The sequence below is a fragment of the Dermacentor silvarum genome, chromosome 8 (assembly GCF_013339745.2).
Source record: "Dermacentor silvarum isolate Dsil-2018 chromosome 8, BIME_Dsil_1.4, whole genome shotgun sequence".
Taxonomy (NCBI): domain Eukaryota; kingdom Metazoa; phylum Arthropoda; class Arachnida; order Ixodida; family Ixodidae; genus Dermacentor; species Dermacentor silvarum.
Genome location: NC_051161.1, coordinates 35679672 through 35701789, shown reverse-complemented (window position 1 = coordinate 35701789; position 22118 = coordinate 35679672). Strand labels below are relative to the sequence as shown.

The following is a 22118-nucleotide window of genomic DNA, read 5'->3' as shown; positions in this document are numbered from 1 at the left end:
ATATTTGCTTCATTAACAGAGCAGTTACCCATACATGTCTCGCATACTTTTTTGTTAAAACGGGCCACACCAATTTGACAATGGCTGGAAAGAGTAATGCTTCACCCGTTTCAAGCGCTTTTTTGTACTCGCTTTTTTGTTACGCATGGTTCCTTATTGTCATGCCATACTATTGCATCTGCAGGCTGTCCCTGAGCAATCCGTGCAACGAGCACTGCGACTGCCCTACTGGACGCTTCCAACCTGTCTGTCACGTCGCTCAGCGGGCCACATACTTCTCGCCTTGTGCTGCCGGGTGCCTCGACAGAGGAAACGTACGTCGCCACTGCTGATCCAAAAGCTTTCCTTAAACATAGACTTACGTTACATGCACACTGTTCTCAATGATGAGAGCAAAATTAAACATTCGTAAAGCTTCTATTTATTGAACAAAGGATAATATTCTTTATAAATTGTTTATTAATATTTGTTGTTGTTCGATAGCCACATAAACACACCACCTGAGCTCGGTACACTGTATGTGAAGGGTTCACTTCATCTCTCATTTCTTCAATCATATGACAGATTACTGTGGAGGAGAGGCTGGTGGTACTATTTGTCAATATATGTAGTTTTCCTCGAAATCAGATAGAGGTTCCATAATCCGTAAAGACATCGTCACAAGAGCTCGTATACGTTTCATGGAATCTCCGTGTGAGAGGAGCCAAATGTCTACTTTGTTTCCAACATGCATATTACAAAAAAAGTATTGAATGTGAAAATCTTTTCTTTGTTCTCACTGTTATCGCATTGCTGAGGCTTTGTTGGATCTTGAAGCTCTCACTTACTCGCACGTTTTCTCGCCGCCACTGTATGTTGTATTGTTTGAAATGTAGTTAGCAGATGCTTTTTTAAAGTCAAGCTTTGTTAACCTCCTCCTGCCCTTTGGAGATAATCTCACCCATATCGACTGTGCACGTGTCTACTGACAGCAAAACGCCGCGCTTAAACAACTCCTGGAAATTGTACCAGAAGAAATTATATGTACAATGGCTGAATTCAAACCCGGTTTCTCCAGCCCTGAAGCCAGATGCTCCAGCCATTAGGCTCCGGGCGCATGCCTAAAAAAGCGGAGCAAAACACTTGTCCGAATTTCCTTCGTGCAAGCCAGTGCTTTGAGACGCTTGCTGCGTTAGCTGTATCGCATAACAACAATTTACTTACAAAAGTAAGCGCGCGCATCTTCTAGCTGTCTCTAGAGATGTTTAGCTTGTCCGGTAATCGGGTAATCGCAGGTGGACCGCGCGTTGAGGCGGAGGCGTAAACGTGAGTGGCCTGTATGGTGCTGCCACTTGTTGGCGCAGAGATCACACAGACAAAAACAGCTAATGTTGCAGTAACCAAGTGTATTCTTCGCTGCTGGTGTAAATTTTCGGCAGCAACACAATTACGCCACAGCCGAAAATTTACACCAGCAGCGAAGTAGAATACACTTGGTTACGGTAATATTAGCTGTTTTTGTCTGTTTGATCTCTGCGCCACCAGGTGACAGCACCATACAGGCCGCTCAAGTTTACGCCTCCACCCCAACACCCCAACGCCCAGTCCGGCCTGCGTTTACCCAATTGCCGAACAAGCTAAACCTCTCTAATAAAAAATGAAGTTACGGGACCTGTTTGCCGCCTAAAACAATGTCTAAAATTATTTTGTTGATTTAATTTCATGTACATTTTCAACTTAAGTCTGATATATAGTCTTTCTCTGAAGTTGTATCTCCCTCCCTCCGCTTAACCATCGGCTTCCTGGCTAATCCCGCGTAGTGGGTACGCACCATGATATAGGCAGCAAGCAAGCAAACAAATTAGCTGCATGTCTCTCATACTACTGTGACGTTGTGGCTAGTTTTAATGCGGAAACTTTATGTGGCTCCTCAAGCGGAAAATCCGGCGGCGTGGCCGGATATGTTAGAAAAAGTCACGTGGTCACAGCTTATCAACGGGAGGCGCGCGCCGCGTGGGCTGCTGGGTTCCTTGAAGCACGACCAGAGCGGTGGCGCCGGCCGCGCGGGTTAAAGAAAAAAAACCTGAAAGATCACCTTGCATGCCACAAACGGAGGCAGGCAGACAGGCAGAAGCCGTGCCTGTGTCGGGCGAAGCGAGCGCGCACCTGCACCGGCGGTTACTAGGCAACGCGAGGCGACATCGGCAGCAACTCTGCGCGTTGCCTCGTTGGTGCTGCTACAATTTCTTTCTCTATCTAGCTCTCATTTTCTCTTTCCCGCTCCCGAGCATTGCACGCGCCGAGCGCATGCTCTCCTTCCCTCTCCTTAACGTCCCATGTCAAGACAACATGTGCACGGCACGGAGAGGAGGCGAGGCACACGCCGCGCGGCGAGGTGGTCGCTAGGCAACGCAGTGACGTCATAGCAGACGCTACTTTTTACGGTTAGCTAGAACAGCTTCGCTCTTAATATATCTTTAGCGGAGGCCATTCGTCAATGATAAATAGCCCGTACAAACGAAAACGTTTGTTCATTCGGCCCTTGTTGCATCGATGGTGAGCACTATACCGGACATGACGACTAGGCTTCAACTGTTCCTATCTATGAGCCTGGAATACCTCCCACTCTTGCTCGTCAGCTTTTTCCTATTGTTATCTTACTTCACGTTATGTATTTATTTATTCTTTGTGAGGTTTTGCGTGCCAAAACCAGTTCTGATTATGAGGCACGCCGTAGTGGAGGGCTCCGGATTAATTTTGACCACCTGGGGTTCTTTAACGTGCACTACAACGCCAGCACACGGGCGTTTTTGCATTTCGCCTCCATAGAAATGCGGCCGCCACGGCCGAGATTCGATCCCGCGACCTCGTGCTCAGCAGCGCAACGCCTTAGCACACTGAGCCACCCCGGCGGGTTATGTATTTATATTTGAAGGGTGCTATACAACATTAGGCGGGGAGGGGGGGAGGAGCAGACACTGCGTGGGGGTTGCGCTGGTAATAAACTTCTTGCCTTATTCTAACTGTGCTCACGCATTTTATAGCACTTTTCTTGGCATTTGAACCATGTTTCCCACGTTTCCTGCTTCCCTAATAATGCCAATCAAAATGCAGCCATAGAATGACGTAAACGTAATACTTCTATTGTATTCATGATCAGTCTAAATTCATGCCCACTGCAGGAAGAAGGCCTCTCCCTGCGGTCTCCAATTACCCCTGTTTCGCGCTAGCTGATTCCAACTTGCGCCTGCAAATTTCCTTACTTCATTACCCAACATAGTTTTCTGCCGTCCTCGATTGGCTTTCCTTCTCTTCGTATCCATTCTGTAACTCCTCTATCGTATTAGCAGTGCTTAATTGTGGTGACAAGTTCAGCCAGTGTATGTGGGTCTCCGCTTCTTACACATGGATGTGTTCTGTTTTAGTGAGTAGCATAGAGGTTTTGCAACGACATGATTTTTACAAGGCTATTTCTGCTTAGTTTTTTTACTCAAATCAAAGTCACGTGGAAGAAGACCGTTCCTAAAATATTCTAGTTCTGCACGTCTCACGTCCTCCTCACCGGTACCGCGGTTCTCGACTACACCTCAGCGATACGGTAACGCTTGTAGGACTGAACACCTCCTCCTCTTTAGCTGGTTACTCACACTGTTTCCCTAATTGCGCCACTCGCGCGTCGCAGGGTTCCATGGATTGCTCCTGCATAACGGAAGCCATGGGCACCGACACCGACGCAGCATTACCCAACATGGCTACCGGATTTTGTGACTTCCCCTGCCAAAACCTATTCATCCTTGTATCTATCATCAGCTTGGGAAAGCTGATATCTCAGCTTTCTCGGGTAGGATCAACGCTCATCACACTCAGGTATCCTTTTACACTGTTTTCAATTTGCCTGTTCGAGCAATTTTCGAACTTTTCGCAATGATAATTTGTAACATATTATTACTGGAAGCGGGAACGTTTGATAATACTTTGTGCCGAGGCCCGGGTGTGTTACATGATGGCTTTGAGTTGACTACGAATGAGTAAAAAATGTCAGACACGTTGGACGACTTCACTTCAGGGAAAATGACCATTCTGAAAATGTCTGACGAGAGCCCGAAAGTTAGAACTGCTTGATAGTGCAGATTGTATGGCATCCGTTCGAACAATATGGACGGGACCGCACAAATTTGGAATCGAGGCAATAACGTCTACATATCTATCCTGGACAGAAAAAGGTTGAAAAAGTAAATATTCGTATGCACATCTATTTATTAAGCATTATTTGTCAAATTGAATCAGCATGGATCGTGTGTGGATTCTATGCTTGAGAACCAATTCATGAGGCTTACTTTGCCCGGGAGTTCCACACGCAGTGCAATTTGGAGTTTAGCAACACTCCAGTTACTTTTGCGCTCGCCCCTTTCTTCGACACGAAGTTTCTGTAACCCATGCATGGATATTTCAAGTTGGCGGTTACAGCAAGCTTGGCAACATTCTGTCCAGTCCTACTGCACGTCAAATTGATTAACATTGATTAACAGAAACGTGATATGGTATTTGGCTGCGGTTACTTTTACACTGAAGCACCGAGAGCATCGAACCCAGTTTTTGCCAACCCTTAAATTACTGAGTGGTGTCGCAGTTAACACAGCGTTTGTTAATCAAAACGAGCGTGTCTAACTTCAAAAATTCATGATTTCTCTCGATGTTGAAAATTAAGGGTGTAGAACTCCGACGACTTCGAATACCGGCAACAACCGGAGCTGAGAGGACAATTTCTTGCACAGTCGTAATATAAAAAATTCTGAGGCTTTACGTGCCAAATCCACGGCATGATTATGAGGCACGCCGTAATGGGGGACTCCGGACTAATTTTGACCACCTGTGGTTCTTTAACGTGAACCCAATGCACGGTACACGGGTGTTCTGCATTTCACCCCCATCGAAATGCCGCCGCTGCGGCAGTCGTATTATGGAGCTTCGTTCAGCCCCCCATGGTATATAAAATTTAGGGTACCACTGAATGCTTTCTTTTTCTGTGTGAAGAACATGTATCTTTGTTTTATTATTGTCAAAGAAAATTCACCGAAGATAGACTCAAAGTTTGATGTCGTGCTCTTACGCAGGTGTGTTGATCCAGCAGACAAAGGAATAGCAGTCGGAATGCTCGCCGGCTGCTTAAACTTCCTAGGTAAGAAGAGCGACAGTTGACGTTCGATAAGTAGTACGTGTTGCGCCAAGTATGAATTTCTATACATGTCAATGTTGATCGTTTACATAGCGTGAAAAAAAAAAAAAAGAACAACACCGCTGCGCCTGCCACCATTGCTGGTCTTGCGGCAAGACTTAAGTCAGTGTGTTACTAAAATGACCATAAAGTCAGCCTACTATACACGATTTGTCAATTTACATTTTCCTTACTTGACCAAAATTATACAGTGATTTGATTTTATGCAATACACCGATATTAGTTTTAGTATGAAGATAAACTTTCATGTTCTTGATTTTTTTTTATTATGTACCAAAATAAAAAGTAACGATGATGACAAACTGTACGCCTATGCACGCTTTTGTGCTGTGTATACAGCTTAACTTCTCATTGTTAAAAAGAAGAAAAAAGAACTACGGTAATGTAAGCTAAGCCCAGCCACTTTATTTGGTATGCGGCTTTACCTACTTTTCTTGACTACTTCGTCATTGTGCAATCTATATTTTTTTGCTAGTCTCAATCAGTATATCTATAGAGCACATTGATGAAACATAACTTTGAATATATATAGAAACTTTATTTGGCTGGAAATATTTTAAGTATAGCGGTGGTGGGAGCCCCTCAGTCCAGGGCCCCCACTGACCTCTGCCACCTGCCTGACCTGGCTAATTAAGGACTTTTGTCCTGCCAAGTCGGAACGGGCGAGCTGTGCCTCCCACTGCTCCATAGAGATAATATTAGTTGGTCTATGAGGGTGCTTAGTACACTCCCAGGTTGCATGTATTAGTGTAGGTATGCCACCGCACCAAGGGCACGTGGCCAAGCTTGTTCGAATGAATTATCCTGGTTATACAGCAGCAGTGATGCCACAAGAGCGTGTAAGCTGACGACGGGGCACACTATCGTACAGCTGCCTGTCCCTGTATGGTGTAGTATTCGGGAGTCGTGGTCTCGGAGCCCGACGTCAAACTGAGGGTCGCTCTCTAGACTACGCCACCGGTGCGTCACGTAACGGGTAGATGGCTTACGCTACCGGGGCGTCACACGGAGGCTTAGTGGGCCCACGCCGTCGTCCGAGCAGACTTGACGAGGGTTGCTTCTTGTGCGATGAGTACGAGGTCGAGAGGTTGGGGAAACGGAACAGGGGGTTCATTTACATAGGAAAGGTCAACCTATTTACAGGACATGGGGATACACGCACTGGTCGGAGTACGGAGCGCAATACATCGTAGCCTGTCAACGCTACTACATCTGAGCAGACTACATCGTTCTGGGAGAGCACACTCTACATGTTAGAGCAGATGGCATAGCACTCCAGATGAGCCGCAAACGTCCGCTTAAACGCCCTCTGGCCTCCCTAGATCCATAGGCCAGGGAAAACTGCGGGCACACCTTCCTCCAACTGGAGCGTCGAAAGTCACCTTAGGTACCGCCTTGAGGGCGAGGGTAACGCATAATCATTCCGGCGCCTTTGTTTCCTGAACACACTTAGAAAAGTAGCCTCGGGCGCACACGGCTCACTGTCCCAGAGAAAGGTGTGGATGCTCGTAAACAGGGCGTGTCACGCTTGACTCATTTAGCGCGTCTTCGCTCTTGGATGGCACAGGAATCAGCTGGTTCGTCTGTCGAACGGCCGTGGCGGCTAGCAGAGGCCATAACGAAACGGCGTAGAACGCACTTTCCCAAGAGTTTCTCGGTCCCAGCGTCAAGGTCCGCGACCAAGTGGCATCCAGCAACCACGTATTCGTTCAAACGTGTCTGGCCATGGTGTCGCCGCTGGTCTTTCCCGTGGAACGTGTTTTCAACTTCACGAAGCGATTCATCGCAGGAAAGCAGGGGAGGGTTGAAGGTCGCTGCCCTCACTGACGTTCGTAACAACGGGGCTTTGAACTTTTTCTATAGACAGGCTTCATATTCCTAAACATGAAATTTATAATGTCGCTGGCGCGCCAGACGCATGGTCAGAATTAAAGAGAAACCCTTTACTGTTTATTGTCGAGCCATATGGCCGCAGTATTCCGCGGCTTTGGTAGTATTCCTGTACGATGACAAAAGGCACAGGACGAATGGAATCTCGCGCACCTGCCAGAGCTAGCAGGGTCGCGGTAGGCGACCGAAAGCAGCTATCTGTATCACGTCATGGCATGAAAGCAGGTCTATAGCATTATAAACCCCTGAAAGCTTTACTCGCCTCTGCAAGAAGGCGCTCAAGCATGCCGTACGGCCTTTTGTCTTGGAATAGTACATCTGAATGCCGGATAAGCCGGATTTCTTCCAGCTGCTAGTCAGACAAACTAGTATACGTGTACACATTATGGGTAGAAACTCAGTTTTCTTCAAGCAGCACCTCTCTCTCACAGGGTCTTGAAAGTATAGATACTTATCACTTTCTCGAAAGTTTCCCCCAAAATTTCCGCCTCTATTACACCGTGTGAAAGTGGATGTACAGAAAGCTGGTGCGGACGTTAGAGAAGTACTACCACCCCAACTGACGTCAGACGACGTTGCACAAGCACCACCACCACAAGCGACGTACGTCACGCGCGCATACACGTGACCGGAAGTGCAGCATACATCCTCATTTTTTTCTAGGCCGTACGCCAAGCGCAAGTGCCTCATTGAACTAAATGAATGTTTAAAAGTAAATTGTGTCAGAAAATGAGTGAAGTACGACTTACAGACAAGCTGCAGACGTGATAGCGTCGGATGGTAATACGAATATACCAGAAAACATAATTCTGTTACCAGGAAACTGAAAGGCGAAGCCCTTTACCAGCTGCCGTTCGAGCCGTTGGAGGTCCATCTTCATTTACCCTTACTCTTGTAGGCCCTCCGCCTGGTGCAAGTGCGTTATTGAACTAATTGATTTTCTCAAAGTAAAATGTGTCAGAAAATTCGTAGAGTACCACTTACACACCACCTGCAGACATGATAGCATCGGATTGTAATTCGAATATACGAGAAAACATAACTCTGTTAAGCGGAAACTCAAACAAAAACCCCTTTTCCAGCTGCCAGTTTTTAGGTGAGCACGCCACGAAAAATCCCCACCAACTGGAGAATAACAGCTTGCTGTAAAACTAGAAAGGACATCTCAAATATCAGTGTTCAAAATCGAATTGTGATTCTCTACAGCCAGGTTGAGCGCTTTGGCGCATTCACTGTTGTTGTCCTAGTGAGAAGAAACAGCAGCATTTTCCAGCGCGCTGAGCCGTGAGCTACCTCCTACTTGCAAGCGCTTCTATATGCATTCTGGTTTGTTTCTTCAATTCGTGCATTGCTGTACACCCTTGCGTTTCGCAATTGTACATCTAAACGCTGAATACGTCGGATTTCTTCCAGCTACTAGTCAGTCAAACAGGTATGCGATGTGTACATTATAGATAGAAACTCAATTTTCTTCAAGCATAACCTTTTGCTCACAGGGACTTGAAAGAATACACATGTATCGCTTCTCGAAAGCTTCCACAAAACTAGAAAGGAAATATCAAATATTTCTGACTGCTCAAAACCTAACAGTGATTCCCTATATCCAGGTTGAGTGCTTCGTCGCATTCAGTGTTGTTATCCCAGTGAGAAGGAACAGCAGCATTTCCCAGTGCGCTCAGCTTTGAGCTCCCTCCTACTCGGAAGCACGTGTATATGCATTCCGGTTTGTTTCTTCAATTCGTGTGTTGCTGCTACGGCAGTATATTGCATCGCCGAGGAAGTGGATAGGAGAAACTGTGTCCACGCAGTTTAAGAGGCGACATGTCATACACGAAAAGAGACCACCAACCACGTTTCGTAAACATAACCTACACAGCACATGTCCTTACAGAATATCGGCAAGAAAACAATGACGGCTAATTATGATGCAAGTGGATAAAATATCGACCTGGAAATAGGGGGCAAAACAATACTTGAACATTTCAACGCCATAAAGTTGAGGACGGAGCTGGCGAATGACAAAGCCAATTCCAATGCTATGTAAAAAATCGAAAAAAAAAATTCTTCTCGGTTTTGAGTGCTCTAAAATCCCTTTGTAAAGAGCGATATTTAGTGAGGAACAACTACGCTCCACCTAGATTGCCTCACTTTATTTATTCCCGAACGTTTCCGAGATAACTTGCGGCTACGCCAACACCACGTCATTTGCTTGTATGCACTAGGGTGTCCCTTGGCACAGTGAACGCGATGGCTCGAAAGCATAGCAACGCTGATGATTGGAAAAGCACTGATAAAAACTGAGGGTACATGGTTCAGCTTACTTGGGAAAAGCATTTCTATAATGTTGCACATCGTACGGCATTAGAGGACACCGCAGACGTGCGAGGTTTAACATAACGTCGGAACGTATACAGTCTGCAGGAAGGATTGGTGATACGGAGGCAGCCTTTCAGACATCGCTCTTATTAGTTTTCAAACACTTCGAGAGGAGAAGCAACTCCTTCGCGATTTCCTACCAACAAGCAGTACCGTATAGCCATACCAGAGTATATTAACATTTGCTTCACCGACCGTAGTTGCTGTTCCTTCCCCTCAACTGCGCATGAGCGGCAGATATATATTTCAGCATATTAGATAGTTTTAGCATAGTGTTACCGGCCTACCATTACTAATACCAATACCGGCGGCCATTATTGCTCATGCGCAGTTTGTGTCGTCAACGCTAGTGGAGCTCTTTATGCATCATGTGTTAGACACTGGTCAGCAGTGCTATAGATCGCTAGATTAGTCATATAGATAGATAAATAGAAGGTATGAAAGGCAGGGAGAATAACGAGACGCTCGTTAGAGAAAAATATCACCAAAGGTCTCCTTCTTCGGCAGTGTCCACGCAATTCTGTGTTACACTGCAGGTTTGGAGTAGAGAGTGAAAGGTGCAGCATAGTGAGAAAGGTACACTGTAGATTGCAGCTTGGAAAAACGGTTGACTGCTGGGGTGCGCTGCGCATGTGTTAGGCGAAAGAGTGCCAAGTCCGCTGGAACTAATGTCGACAGTATAAGTTAAGGGTTCCCCTTTCTCGGTACCTTCGCTCTTTTGTATATTTATAGACAACAAGCCGATGTAGATTCATCTAAAGAAATCAACTCTACCCCTCACCCCGCCCTTCCCCGCTCTCTTTATTTAAACAAGGTTATAATAGGAGATGCGTACTCCTGCATTCAAACGTATATGATAAAAGAAGAACCACTTTCCGAAGAATAAAGTCATGGCGATATGCAAAGGCACCCAAGGCAGAGTTCGTGTGAACAGTTCACGAGTCGTGACACATCTAACACGCAAGAGCACAAGCTTAATGCTTTCCAACGGTCTTGCAGCAGCTGTAAGAGAAGTTTTTACCGAATTGTAGTCTATCTTATAAAAAAAAATTCATCAATGAAATATCAGAGGTTCGCACAGATGAGCGCTGAATAATCTCAGTTTACGAAGCGCTCCAACATAAGGAAACACAAAGACGCTAGATTCACCTCTGTCGATGTTGAGCCATCGTCGTTAGCATACAAGGTTATTCTGAGAATCTCTATCCTCAAAACCTAGAGATGATAGCCATGCATTACTCCTCTTTCTTCAACTTAAAGAAATCGTTTTAAGGAAATCCCTGTGGAACATACTGCGGGACCTTTCCTGGCTTCATATTTAAGGTGAACGGAGAGACAGAAAATGAAAAAAAAAATATATATATATATATATATTAAAACTTTTTATAAAGAACCTTATATAAAGTTCTTCGTCGCTCCCTCATGAGTTTCTTGACTGCAAGAATAACGTTTCTCATGCTGCTTCTAAGAGAATGTTCTCGGTTGCAGGGGCGATTCCGTACCCGCTCATCTACACGGCCATATTCGACGCCACCTGCCTCGTGTGGGAAGACCGGGGTGGTCGCCGGGGCAACTGCTCCTTCTACGACGTCGACAAACTGCGCGTCGCCTACCACGCCGTCACGATCATCTTCATGACCCTCGGGCTGGTGTGCCAGCTCATCATGTCCTACTACGCCAAACGCGTCACAGACATGTACGGTGAAGCGGAACTTCGCGAAGGAGACGCCGCTGCGTCCAAGGCAGGGAACGGTGCGCTGGAACTGAACGCTATCAACGGTGCCCCCGCGGGGAAGACGATGCCGACTAGCTCTTGAACCGCAACGCGCGTTTCCCTCTCAACTTGTTAGTCACACGTGAAAGGCGGGAATGGCTGGCGCGATACGTAACGGTCAGCTTACGCAGACCGTCGTGTGTAACAAGACTCGGCGCCGCGGTGGCCATGCCGGTGGCATGGCCCTTCATCAAAAGTTCGCGACCTGATCACCATTCGAAAGTCATGAAGCAAAAGAAGTCACCGCTCAGTCAAATTCGCGGCGCCATAAAGTCGTAACTGAGAAAAAAAAAAAAACAGAAGCGTGAAAGAAGCAAGGGCGAGACAAGTACACAGGACTGGCGCTCACTTCTGTTTTTCCTCTCAGTTATGAACCAACTGGCCCAAGAAAATGTTCTACTAAGCCATCAAGTCACGCCTCAGTCTAGTCTTTGTGATATGTGTTACCCCTACATCGCTACTACGACGTCCTGTAATGCGTTAGCAACCTTATCTCGTCTAAAGGCTTAAATAAGGAAACCATGTACTGCTCACAAGAAGTACCACTTAACAGCAATAAACAACTTTGTCACCTAATATAGCGAAACGCAGGAAGCGCTTTGGTGTCAACACAATATTCGCATAAAACAGCATTTGCATTGGTAGTCTGGTTAATAATCATCAGCAGTGTAGAAAATGGAGTGCTGGTAAGTCCTAACTGAAACATCAATGCAATGCACCACAGATTTTGGAGACGTATTTCTACAATGTGGTGGTAATAAAGTACACAATTTTTTATAGATGTCTATTACTTCATTACGGCTCGGCTCTATATTTCCGCACTTGCACTAAATTTATAACTGCAGTGTTGACTAGTAAAAACTTCTGAAACAGTTCACACCACTCTGTTCTATGTCTTGCAAGTGGCATCCGCCTTTTCCTGTAATCCAGCTGATTTGACGAACTTGTGACATTTACCACGGTCATACGTCTGTCTGCATTTAAAATAGATTACTCCATATATAAGCTTGCATTAAAGGGCCCGATCCGACAGCAGGCAGAAAACAATAAGCCAGAATTTATTAACCGAGGGCGGGGTGCAGCGTGGATTAACGGCGACAATTGTAGTCGTATAGCGTCACACAAATCAGACCAGCTGATTTGGGAGCATCAACGCAAAGGCTTTTTCTCAAGCGAAGTAGGCCCATGTATCGAGCGAGGTAGAACCAGCCCCCAGCGGAAGTGAATGGATAGCGCGACAAATGCTGGTAGGCTGAGCATCTTATTTGGCGCTACATAGTGGCTCACGCAAACGCGTTATATACTCTATCGCGTACGACGCTTCCTGTCGGGTGATCAGGAGCCCCGAGAAATGCACTAAGCGTGTTTCCGCCATAGGTTGCGCCAGCCTCGGTGGTGTTGCTCGGACCGGTGACAACCCTGGTGAGAGCCCCGTTATGACCGTCATCAGTGCTCGTATGATGATGATGATGATGATGATGATGATGATGATGATGAAACGGCGCGGGGACAAAATTAGTAATCTAACCTGCTTGACCTAATTAAGCTTTAACACGTATACGAGTATCTATTGCAGTCTAGCATTTTGCCTATCTCTCCGGGTTTTCTCTCTTTCGATAAAACCGCTATCTCTATATATTGTACATTTACCTATACATGTAATGACCCCCGCTCTATCCATCCCTTCGCCGCTTCTTTTCCGCCAATACTCCAAACTTCTCTTGCTGACCTCGACCGTTGGCCAGTTAATGCTTCCATCTGCTTTGAATATGAGCGCTTCTTAAATGTGGACAGTTCTCTATACGGTACTTGCTGGGTGAATATCTTAGCATTCCATTACGATGAGCTAAGTCGTTTCCAGACTTTAAATACAGAATTCCTCATCCTGTTTGCCCACAAAAAGCGCCAATAGGCGGCAGTTAATTGGTATACTGTCTACAAAATGAGGCAATACAACACGAAGAGAATCACAAAGGAGAAGCGCTGACTTTCATGCAGTAGGGTTATTGAAATGCTTCTGGGCTTTGATACGAAGAAGATGGTCGAAGTCTTGTATTATCGTAAGGTTTCTTTATGTGTACCATTCTAATGTCAATTACGTCTTCGATTGAAACAATGGTACAGTTGATTTTTAAGCAATACTTAGTTCCACCTAGGTGTGCAGCCATACTTAGTGCCACCTTTCGTGACATGTCGTTTTATGTGACGGCTACGTCGCGATTTGTTAGAACATCTTGTGCCTCACGGGCCTCTAGGTACTTGGCTATAGATGCTGCAAAAGAAATTCGTTGATCATTGCGCATCTGGTCTCAGGTGGTGGCATAATTTGTGAACTCTATGTATAGCATATCCTGCTCTTGGACTACTACGGACACGTGACTGTAGCTTATACGTGTGCAGCCAAGCGGCTTCAGGACCTTCGGTTGACGGCGCTTGCTTGTCGGCGCGACATAGATGTCATACATTTGCAGACGCCACAACGGAAGCTCGCCAATGTCACCTGTCCTTGTCTCAGTCAGATAGCAGCGCACTCTTTGGAACGCTATCTAATGTGTTGCGAAACAATAGACGTCGAAGGAGATTGCCATGTATAGGCTATACTACACGTATGGGTCCCATCCCACCGACACTCAGCACTCCCAAGAGTTTCTTGTCACGCACGCACGCCCGCACGCACGCACGCACGCACGCACGCACGCACGCACGCACGCACGCACGCACGCACGCACACACACACACACACACACGCGCGCGCGCGCGCGCTTCTAAAGTCCGTTTATTATCATCATATCTTTTTGCGAACCAAGAAAAGCTGCAATGGCTGATGGGTAGAAGAAGGCGATGAGAAAAAAAGAAATACGAGGATATAGTAAAATCACAGGAAAAAGATAACAGCAGAAAACGAGAAATAAGGAGGACTACACTACAGGTCACAATACAACGCTTTGAAATATAGAGAGACGTTAAATAAACATGGTAGCTGAAAGTTAGCGCTCGTCCTCTGATTGTGTAAATTTTTTCTCCTCGTGTCATTTGTCCGTGATCACATCACTATAAGGAGGCTTTGCCTACTAACCCACTAGCAGAGAACTCTACTTCTACGACTCAAAGCCGCCATTACAATGTATGCAGTCGTTCCTCCTACACGGAAGTCGCGACCAACTGACGTGAGAAATGAAAGAACTTATACACCGCGTGATAGAAACAGGCCACGGGATTTTTTTTAAATGTTTACCCGGCCATTGCAGGCGACCTTGTAAGCGTAATATGTGACGCAAGCAAGGCTATCAGTGCATAATATGAAGAAGACTTCTGCATCCCAATTGCACTCTCAAAGACAAAAGTTATGAAGTAGCTTCGCCTTCTGGCACGCACACTTTTGTTAGCCAAGTGGAATACCATCCACATAAAGTGCACCAGGCTGCACAAACTAAACAGTTGGCTGCAACTCCGGCCTCCACCCGGATTGCATCAACGCGGAGTATATGTCTTCTGTGTCGGTTGTGGTTGGACGTTGCCTTCACGAGAGCCTATTCAGCACCAATCGGAATGGCTGGCAGTGTTAGACGTGATGTCTGCGGCTGCGAGGACCACATAAGACTACCTATTGTGCAACTGTCCTGTATTTGACATACAAAGACATGCAATGTCCAAGGCATTGCGCTGACTAGACGTGATCGTCCACCGATCGTATACAGGCGCTACTGGAATACCTTCCAAACCAGTCATTGGCCCAGAAGGGAATGAAGATGGTTTTTGAAAATTGCTGGCTGTCCCTCTCTGTTTGGTGCCCTGTCGCCCTTTCTCAGCTCAGGGTAGCCAACGAGGTGTCTTCCTATAGTTGATAGGCCTGTCACATCTCTATCTTTGCTTTCTGTTTGAATCACTTTAAATGGGAGCTGAAATAGAAGCATTGCTTCCGGAAATAGGCACATGAGTGGTCATAGCGGGAATTGAAAAGTCAATATTCGAGCGGGTGCGTTGTGCTCAATAGTGACGAGGTGCACCTACTCTAAAAGAGCTGAGCTGGCAATCTATTTTTTTTTTCGCTACCAGAAGCAAACGTGCCGCCCTCCAAACAAGCAGAGTAAGAAGTCGGAAGACCGGCGTCCCGATTGCTTACACACAGAATCACAATGAAAAAAAAAGAAAGAAAACGACGAAAGTTTGTTTTTTCTCTCAAGAAGCCACTTCCAAGAAATCCGCGGCTCCGTCGCGAGCACACAGATAAGTTCGCGCTGCGTATTGGGCACAGGGCAAGTGGACCGATGCCAGAATACTCGAAAAGCGTATCGCCGATCGGTGTGCTCCATCGGCCCAAACCACACGAAGGAAGCGAGGGCGATAACGTGAAAAAGTAGGCAAAAAAAAGGTAAAACAATGGCAGCCTTGGAACATGACGAGACCTAACTCCTGCGCGAGGATCGAGAGCGAAGACGTGAGTGTCACGTGCAAAGGCTTGGTGAAACGTGTTGACACCATATCGGCATATTCTCCCACCTGGAAGAATGAAGGTAAGTGGACGACTTCAGCGCTCTCCATAGGAGAGCTTTCTTGTGGATTTACTGTAGCTGTTAGGCAACCTTTCTGTAAACCTGAGGCATTAGGTTCCGCAAACAAGCCTTTATTAGAAGACACGGCTTCTATTGCTTTCCGCGTTACATCACAGTGAACAGGCCGACGTCATTTTACGGGAACTGTTTCGGGAGGATTTGTCCCGACTTACATATATTAGAATAAGGTTTGTAAGAATATCGGCAGTAACCGCATTGAGGTGGCAAAATAGCGAAGATCGAGAGTGTGTCACAACCATGCAATACACAGGAAAGATGGTGGGCTGGCGTACAGATGCTAATTAAATCGTTGTGTACTATTTTGCCTTGAATGCGCAAATGTCTTGCAGCAAATTACAGTTATATGCAAGAGTTGAACATCGTGGTGTGCTATATCTGATGATTACAATGATTCTTGTGGGAAGAATGGCTGCCGATGAGAACTCCGTTTCATGTTAATTCTTTTGTAATCGGTCACTCTTGTCTAATATCACCTGGCTCAAGACTCATGTGCTAGTGTAACCAACTCGGATTTCAGTATCAATTTTGACATCGTATGACCGTAATGAGACACATCGTCTGCTAAACAGAAAAATAGAGAGTACTACATTACTGCCATAAAAGAAATCTTAATCAATGAAACAAAATGCTAAAAAAACAAGCAAAGCCCACTTTCATATATTTCATGTTACATATATTCAAGAGTATGAGTTTCTGAAAACAGTCGACTGAATAAAGTAAATGATCTCTCGGTTCACTTATGGAAAGGAAACTGCACTCCAGATCGCAGCGCAACAGTTAATTTTGCTCACGCAGCAATGTTGTCGCTAATTAGCGCTGAGAAAAGAAGCAACGCAACGGCTCTATTACTCCACGCTAAAGTTGACAAGTCATTGCAAGGCTACAACCGTATGTTTGCAAGCGGCAGTGTTTGTACGAACACTGATTGATCGGTCGAATATTGATCGAGCGATTGCTTGACTGTGTGAGCGTGTCAGTTGGTGTATGCTATAGTTGTCGAAAGACTGAATGTCTATCGGTTGTCGCGGCAGTGCGAGAGCCCCCGTAGCAGGGGAGGGAGCATGTCAGCGCATAAGCAACGACAACATCGTCTTCCTCTCTTAGGACGGCTGGCGGATGTGACGAAACAGTCGGCCCATCGACGCCCGACGCTCAAACGCTTTGTCCCTCGAGAGCGGACGCCGCTGCTGGCCGGAGAAAAAGAGAGCAGACCGAAGAGGCCGCAAGCGTGATAAACGGCGGGAGAGCGTAACAGGGGGGAACCTCGGCGGCCCGTCGAGACGCCACTTCTCATGAATGCTCACAAGCAGGGCAGTCTCAACGCCGAAGGCAGCCACGATGCCGGCGGCGTGCACGGGAGAGCGGCGCCGGAAGCAGCGGAAGCGCCTGCGCCGAAGAAGGACCAAGATCAGGCGCGGGATTCGACGCAAGGCGCCGAAAATGACAGCGACTACCTGTGCGGCGTTGGCAACTACAGGCCGGACTGGCTGCAGAGGTTCGCCACTTCCCGTTACTATGCCCTCGTGTTTGGTTTGCTGGGCATCTTTCAGGGTGCCTACCGTACGTACCTGGTCGGGACACTGTCTACCGTGGAGAGGCGCTTCTCGCTGTCGAGTCGCGCCTCTGGCATCATAATGATTGCCGACGACCTGAGCCCCATCGTGGCCAACCTCGTGATGATGGTGTGCCTGAGGCGCACCAGCAAACCTAACTGGGTGGCCGGAGGCATGCTGTTCTCGCTTCTGGGAACCATGGCGAGCTTGCTGCCATACGTGGTCTACGGTCCGGGAAAGCACCTTCTGGGAGACTTCCAGACAGTCGGTGGCGTCGCCACCCAGACGACCCAGTTCTGTGGCACTTCGGATGACGAGGCGGCTGCGGCAAGTTGCAAAGCAACCAAGGAGGACGCCGCTTCACTCGGGCCTTTGCTGTTCTTTTTCATGGGTAACTTCCTGAATGGACTGGGTGGCTCCGCTTACTACGCCATCGGGACCACTTACATGGACGACAATGTTAAGAAGAAGAACTCGGCTCTCTACTTCGGTAAGTGCATGATTATTCTTTATAGTTTTTAGAAGTAGAACCTTTGTCAAAGGCAGCAAATTCGCTGAAGCGTCAGCATCCATGAGTCGCTACTGCGTCATGTCATGCCCGTGGAGCTCCTGGTACTGGAGTTATACAGCAAAACTCGGAGATGGTTTTAATCAGTGTGGAGAGAAGAGAATCTCGACTATACACGTCCTGTCATGCGCGTAGTGGCTTGGTTTCTTTTGAAAAAGGTTGTGCGCCCGTATAAGCGACCATAGAAGACAAGCCTGTAATCTAAATGCCATGATTTTACTTGAACTTACAGCAGCGAGTTAGATATTCGTCGTGAAATGAATGAGTCGAGAGAAATCTTTCCATTGGTTCTGATTAGACATTAGCTCCTGCTCTTTGAACGTCGCACCTCCCCAGGAAGTCATGTTTGGTTAGTGCAGATTTCAAAACCCGTAACCCGCCATAGCTTCCTTGTTCCACTATAACAAGGACTAACGCACGTATACGTTACCATCTTTATTCACTCTTAAATGACGTTGATTACAAGAAAACAGAAGAAAAGAAAAAAGAAAAGGCAAGGACAGTTTTACATGCAGTGCATTATTTTTGTGACATAACTTTACAGTTTGCGCTGCTCCAAATTTGCGTATTGTAACGCTGCACGAGCCACTTTCGCTGTGATGAAGCTATGGGAGTAATCAAACATTGTATCGAAGGTAATTACAGTTATTGCGGCTTAATTGGGTTAATTGTTGACTGATTACTGCAAGAACGATTTTATTAAATTGCAGACGTCTCATTGGTGCTGGTAACATTAAGTCTCGTGATAACACTTCAAAAGTATGATTTCTGATATGCTATGTACTGTGCCGCCATCAAGGACTGCACTAATTGGTGCGATACTACGCTTCAGCTATGTGGAACGCTCGTCGCATTGGGAAGATGCCAGTGCTTGTTGAGCTCAGCATTGTTAAGCAATAACTTAAGGCAATTTTCTCACCACCGTGGCTCAGTAGCTGCGTCTTACGGATATACTAAACCCAAGGTCGTGGGTTGGAAGCCCCCCTACAGCGGCCCAATACATATTGGAAGAGGGCAGCAAAAGCTTTCGAGGTTAAAATTATTCTGGATTCCTTTATTACGGCGTCTCTAACAGCTGTTGTATTGCTTTGTCACAATAAAGTCGATCAATTAATCAGTTAGGAGGTCTTGGCCAGACAAATTGTGAAAGAAGAATAAGTTTGCTAACTTGCAGATAGCTTATCGCCTTCGACAGCACTTTTCCGCATCCTCCCTGTTTCCGGGCTAGAATGAAAGGCGGGGGAATTTAAATAATAATAACAAAAAGAACACTTCAGTGGACTGAGTTGCCGCTGTTATCGCTTCCGACTTGCAACACCATGTGAAGCCAGAAGCTGGCATAAGAGTTGCGATCACGAAGGGAGTAGGCACGATGCCAGCTCCACACAGCCGTCACTAGGAGTCCGCTAGTAAGCAGTAGTTTTCGCTTGTGAATGGTTTTTTTCGATAGACACGTTGCAGACAAGAACGTCAGGCGCACACGCCGGCTCTAACGTCACACTACATGCAGTCAAAAAAAAAAAAAAAAAAAAAAAACATAGAGATTTTTTCCCATAATTTTCTCTCTTCAAAAAAGGTTGGCCATGTTTACAAAAGTTATTTAGCACCGATGGTTGTTTCAAGCGGTTAACAGGGAAGAAAAATAGAAGTGTCAGCGTACTCGTCTGCTCTTTTTGTCCCCACCACACCTATTAGCAAATCTAAAGCTTGCCTATACACATAGCTTGTAAAGCACGACGCGGAGTAGCTACCGCTAAGCTAGAGTCACTTTAACTGTATGGGCAAGAGGGACTTCGTTCGTGTTCTATGAAGTGAGCTAATGCGTTCCTTGGGCGTAATTATCGCAGGTATGAGAGAGTACATTGGTATAGATTTTGTTGAGAGAAGAAACTAGTTGCTCGTATTTGGATGGGGGTGCAATGCAGAAGCGCTTCTATACCGTGAATTGGGTGCACGTTAAAGAGCCCTAGGTGGTCAAAATTATTCCGGAGTTCCCATCTAAAGCGTTCCACATATTCAGATCGTGTTTTCATTTGTAAATCCCCAGAATTTCATTAAAATATTGATTGTTACACACGTTTTTAGCATTTCCCTGCCTGATGTTATTCTCCTAAAATGATTGATAGTGGAGAAGGAGCTGTTCGTTATTTGGCTGGTCTTCTTGACTTTACGTTAAACTCCAGATGAAGTTTTATTGTACTTCGTCATTTACTCTACATGAGGGGAAAAAAGCAGGGAGGGGGGGGGGGGGGGGGCGGAGGTGGAGGTGCTTTGTGTCATAGAGTTCCTCTTTATATATTACGGGTGTTTCTCGAAATGTGATTGCATAACAATATTTCGTGGGTGAAGTATGTCGCGAGTCCCTGGTTTCTACTGCTGACTAATACGAATTCGTCATGGATTGCAAACAACCGTATAACAACACCCTGTGATCGCGTTACTAGTCTGGCTAACAATATCTAACTCTTTGTCAACACGAAAAACTAAATAATGGTACAAATTAATGCTTACAATTATGCACCCACCATTCTTAAAAGGTTTTACAGATTGCTGCTTTGGTCGAAGTTTCCTGAGGGGCGTGCTGGAAGTTTGAATCTCGTGAAAGTGCCTGCGTTCAAAAGCTGTGAGAGCGTTAGCGCCACTGTTATTGACAATTAATGTGAATTTCTGTACTTTTAAAGCTGCACAACGCGAAAAGACAAGGATATAAGGCAAGACAAGGCGGGACTAGCGCTGTCGTGTTCTTGTTTACCTTTCGTCCATTTTTTTTCGCGCTGTGCAGTTTTAATATGCAGTCTTACAAACTCTCCCAAGCTTCTGTGTTTCAGTAATGGTGTAGTTGCCATTGCGACTCAGAATTTAGTGGTCTGCATACTTTTGATAAACGCTGCACACACACTTATTTGCCTCTTCATTTGCGCTTAGGGTCCTTGTATGTCTTCCGTCTCCTGGGACCTGTCTTGGGCTTCACACTGGCGTCGCTTAGCCTCAGCTACCCTGAAGAAATGAAAGGTCAGTGTGTTTTTCTTGAGGTGCTTATTGGAGATCACCGTATGATTTGTTCCATGTCCTATAGTATCGTGCGTCACTGTGTTGCGGTAATGAGTTCACGAGTTCATATTCAAGCACAATCACAGTGGGAAAAACAAGTGGTTGCTGGCATGCGAATACCAGCGAAAAGCCAATAACGATATGCCAAGAACGAAAGGAACGGTTAATAAAAAGAACAACCATAAGTTATTCCATGGTATGAGTTATGCACTTGGATCAAGATATTCTGGCCAGCTGTAGCCGGGTCAACACGCTCTATTGCTGCAGAGTCTCTTTTGAATGTTCGCATTTAATAACCTCGCTTTTCAGATGGCTTACAAGTGTGGATGTCCTTGTGATGGCGTCTCGCCAAGCCTAGGCAATTTCTCAACAAAGGAAGGCAGTTTTGCCAGCTTGCATCAACAGTTCGCCAATTCGTACGGTCCGGGAGATCCTAACACGGCTCGGTTACAATCTGCATTTATGTTGGCTACTTCGCTATGCACACACACAAAAAAAATGTCGCAATATGCAGAGTACTTGTTACTTCCGTCGCTGGTTTCAATAGTAGCTATTCACACGCCTAAGTAACCAAACGGCAGCTAAACAAGCACTTCCAATACTATTGGTTGCTGTGGTGATTTGAGAATCGTTCAAGAAAGGCTCGTTTAATCATAGCTCATTATGGCAAATTACTAGTTGACTTTTAGTTATGGAGACTATGTTTCCACAGACTGCAATTGTAAGATGGTTTAGCTGCCACCAAATATTTCACATGTGTAGCGTAAAGGAAGTCACAGTATACTAAAAAAAATCATAATAAGATGTTTTTTCATTGCGGCTAACAATCGATGCAGTGTAAGCTACAGCACTTCGTAGCTTGCTAAAGCAATCAATCATATTAGACGGATTATTTGCCCTTTAATGACGAGACATAAGAAAAATCAGAAAAAATGTTTATTTTATATCTACATCTGCAAAACACACCATTAATAAGCATAATCAACAAAAAATATCTTGCGGAAACTTTTTCAGCACTGGGGGAGGACCCCAGGCAGGAAACTGGAAGTCGGCTTCACCCCAAGCCACCTGAGACTTCGTTTTAATTTGTATAGACAGCTCTCATCATATGTGAAAC

The 22118-nt window shown here is 45.9% G+C and overlaps 1 protein-coding gene across 1 annotated transcript in view; it reads left to right on the top strand.

Moving 5' to 3' along the window:
• Positions 1-22118, top strand: part of LOC119462070 (uncharacterized) — a 75115-nt gene that overhangs the window by 35969 nt on the left and 17028 nt on the right. The window contains 6 exon segments of the mRNA XM_049672414.1: positions 185-314; positions 3662-3846; positions 5094-5158; positions 10970-11295; positions 17068-17872; positions 20876-20962. Of these exon segments, the coding sequence (XP_049528371.1) occupies positions 185-314; positions 3662-3846; positions 5094-5158; positions 10970-11295; positions 17068-17872; positions 20876-20962 (1598 nt within the window).